Source organism: Lolium rigidum, chromosome 4 (assembly GCF_022539505.1).
Source record: "Lolium rigidum isolate FL_2022 chromosome 4, APGP_CSIRO_Lrig_0.1, whole genome shotgun sequence".
Lineage (NCBI taxonomy): Eukaryota > Viridiplantae > Streptophyta > Magnoliopsida > Poales > Poaceae > Lolium > Lolium rigidum.
Window position 1 is genome coordinate 132,584,829 of NC_061511.1, and position 3,323 is coordinate 132,588,151.

Consider the following 3,323-nt stretch of genomic DNA (forward strand, 5'->3'; position numbering starts at 1 on the left):
ATAGGAGTATGAAACTAAATGAGCCAAACCAAAAGCCACCACACGAACGGAACTGGGACAGAACGAAATATTTATACACAATACCCAGCCGCACTTTGCATGCATGGTTGGATGATGTGGTGCACCCGCTGAGGTGTCATAGCTGCATGTTGAGAGAAATAGGTTAGTGGGGATGATCTTCTTAGTTATATAAGGATCACATGACAACTCCAGGAAGTACCAGGAAAAGAACAAGATGTGCAAACAAAACCAACCATTCAGATGTAAAAATGCAACAAACTCAGGATTGATGCTCATACATCAGCGGCATCGTGCAAAGTCATAAAGTACAAGTTGTGCAGCTAAGCTGCATGTTCGATACTACTGACTTTCAAAATCACTGGATGGAGTATGGCAACAGGGTTTGGTCAGGTAAACCATCTCATAGAACCTCACACACACAACCAAAACAGCTAAACCTTGTTCTATGTGTCCTGAGTACTGCAAACCGACCACCCGGCAGCCATCCAACAAAATGAGGGACATGGCGCGCAATTGGCTCTCACGAGCTTGGGCTTGCTGATGCCTGCCGCAACTTAGCCTGTAGGAGCATGCCCATTTCGTCTGCTATGCTTTTCTTCTTCGTCGCCATCTGCACATGAACAAGAGAATGTTCATCAGCTAAGGGAGAGTGTTGTACTGAATTCATGTTACTCCCTCCGTTCCTAAAAAACCTTCTCAACTTTGTCTAGATACAGAGGTATATATACATGTTTTAGCTATAGATTCATCTGTATCTAGAAAAAGTTGTGAAGCTTTTTTTAGGAACGGAGGGAGTACATATGTTCCTTGCAGTTGAGAAATGCCCATCTTTTGATATCACGCAGACGAATTATCACAACTATATAACACATCATATTGAGGGACTAGCTTATGCCTTCCAAATAGTGATGACTAGCTAGTAATGGAAATGAGTAAAAAGAAATCAATTCATGTGGCTATCATCAGCAATATAAATGCACTTCTTTCCACCAAGCTATTGCACAGTTCAAGAATTGTTATTGATCAAAATATGCATAACTAATGTAAACAAGTAAACAATGGCATATTCATAACATGCTTAGCAGGCATTGGTAATTCTTCCTACTGCAGCCAGGTGCACTCTATGCTAATAATGGTGCCCCCTATATATCGCTCTTTGTATTCTACAACTTGAATTTGAGAAGCCCTAAACCTTGATTTTGATACTCATAACAAATCATTTTCTCAAAAATGTTAATAATATATTCAGCAGTTTAGGCACTAAATTATATCTTTCCATCAACTTGGCCAGTGACACGGTGCACAAGGTTAATCTAGTGGCGACACGGAATTAATTTTTACACAGAATGCTTTGGTGTGTCGACGCAAGTCATGACCTAAGCGTATAAGATAAATTCGACCAAACTATTAGGTCTGCATGCTACAGGGAGGATTAGCACCAGTTTGAGGAGCCTGTACACAATGGCTACCTGACCTAAGCATGTGAATGGAAACCTTTGTCTTGCAAATTTCATCATGGGACCTTTTCTACGTCCCTCAACTAAAAGTTACTCAAGCTCAAAATGGCATAATGAACTTCAGTATCTTGAGTGCTTCTATTCAGATAGAAGTTAAACAAACATGTAGGTTAAAGAAATTTATCCTCCGGGTTGGCTAAAATGAGCATCAACAAAAGCAGTGCAGTCTGTCAATATTACCTCAAGCAGTTCATCGAAATTGGACTTGAGCAAATTAATTTTCCTTTCACAGTATTCTTTTCCTTGAGTCATAGTTTTCTGCACACAAGAAAAAGTAATCATATGAAAGGCAACAAATGCAAACAAAAAACAAAAAATGCATATGGCTTACTTAGGGTACTGCATTGCTCACTAGGTTCTAAAAGAGTCACTTAAACACGGACCGGTAAACATGAAATTTTATGAGTAACAGGACAAATTTCTAAGCAATGTCTCATTCAGCAAGCAGCTAATGGGCCAAAAATCGCAGGCAGCCAGAGTTCATGATTAGCTTCTCAGTAAACAAAGGCTGAGCCAGACATGGAACAAGAACAGGCCAACCGGTTATTGCCTAATATATGTGCAACAATGGAACTTTCATGGCATTGATGCTGTGCTGATCATGTGTTGTTGACTGAATATCAAAATGTCACCGAAAACCAACCAATAGGATAATTTCTGTATAACCAAAGAAGCTCATGAGCCCAATGTATATCACCAGGTTGAGAGATTCACTGAGGTACTGAACAAACTAACATACTGTAAGCTATTGCAGACCCAATCAGGTGTCTGACAATTGCAAGTAGCAAGGTACCTCGATGAAGTAGCCCGTGCCGACATCGACGAGGACCTTCTCGGCATCGTCAAGCGTGCCGGGAACGTAGAGGGACGCCGTGAGCGGCACAAGCAGTTTCTTCCCTGCACACGCGGAATCAGAAACGAAAACGTTAACCAAAGAGAGAACGCGCGCGCAGGTAGAACGCTGCGGGGAGGAGAGGGTTATGGTTGGGTGAGCCGTACCGTGAGGGCGGAGGGAGAGCTCGTGGAGGGCGGCGGTGGCGTTCTCGAGGCGGGTGGCGGCGGTGCGGATCTTGGTGAGGCTGTCCTGGAGGAGATTGACCTCCAGATCGGTCTGCTCCTTGAGCGCCTTGAGCTGCTCCACGCTCAGCTTGTCGACTTCGATGCGCGCGGGGCTCGCCATGGTTAGTTTCTGGCCGCCGCCGCCGGGGAGATGGGAAGGGGAGAGGGGAGGAGAGGCGGCGGCGGTGGTGGACTGACTGGTGGGCAGGGAGGGGGAAGGGAAGAGCCGAGGCCGCGAGAGCGATCAATAAGCAAAATCAGCGCCAGGACTTATCATAACGAAGAAATAAAAATGGTTACTTCAAGAAATCAAATTGGCCCCTATAGCTCAGTGGTAGAGCGTCAGTCTTGTAAACTGAAGGTCTGTAGTTCGATCCTGCATGGGGGCAATTAAACTGAAGGTTACTCTTTTGGAGAAATATGTTTTGCAGGGGTAAACGGGAGTAATTTGTTTTTGTTATGAAATATTTTGCAGGGGTAAATGGGAGTAATTTTTTTTGTTATGAAATATTTTGCAGGGGTAAAGGGTGTAAACGGATCAGATTTTACTTTGTACTACTCCATCTATCCCATTAAATTTGTCCAAATTTAGATGTATCTATACACTAAATATTATTTAGATACCAAATTTTAACAAATTTAAAACAACTTTCATGGGAAATATATTATTTAGACAGAACTGGATCGAATTGTAGTCAAATAAATCTATTAATTTTTTTGGTGAAA

General features: G+C 42.6%; 1 protein-coding gene and 1 non-coding gene across 3 annotated transcripts; one reads left to right on the forward strand and one right to left on the reverse strand.

Annotated features, from left to right (window-relative positions):
* Window positions 1-238: 238 nt before the first annotated feature.
* On the reverse strand, window positions 239-2,805 carry LOC124708365 (probable prefoldin subunit 5). 2 transcript variants are annotated; one of them, XM_047240036.1, is made up of 4 exons: window positions 2,538-2,805; window positions 2,332-2,435; window positions 1,719-1,796; window positions 239-631 (listed from the first exon to the last, which is right to left on the reverse strand). In XM_047240036.1, exons 1-4 carry the CDS (start codon window positions 2,716-2,718, stop codon window positions 542-544), a joined length of 453 nt encoding a protein of 150 aa, XP_047095992.1. In that variant the 5' UTR covers window positions 2,719-2,805; the 3' UTR covers window positions 239-541. The 2 variants fall into 2 exon arrangements, with proteins under 2 accessions (XP_047095992.1, XP_047095991.1); XM_047240035.1 differs by having other exon boundaries at window positions 2,332-2,805.
* Window positions 2,806-2,914: 109 nt separating this feature from the next.
* TRNAT-UGU lies at window positions 2,915-2,986 on the forward strand. The gene has a single exon. It is a non-coding gene; the product is annotated as a tRNA-Thr (tRNA).
* Window positions 2,987-3,323: the final 337 nt, after the last annotated feature.

Coding starts and splice junctions, on each gene's coding strand:
- LOC124708365 (XM_047240035.1), bottom strand. CDS start 2,718: ATGGCGAGCCCCGCGCGCATCGAAGTCGACAAGCTGAGCGTGGAGCAG. Junction 1,797..2,331: donor GCACGGGCTACTTCATCGAG/GTACCTTGCTAC, acceptor TCTTGTGTGCAG/AAAACTATGACTCAAGGAAA. Junction 632..1,718: donor ATTTCGATGAACTGCTTGAG/GTAATATTGACA, acceptor GTTCATGTGCAG/ATGGCGACGAAGAAGAAAAG.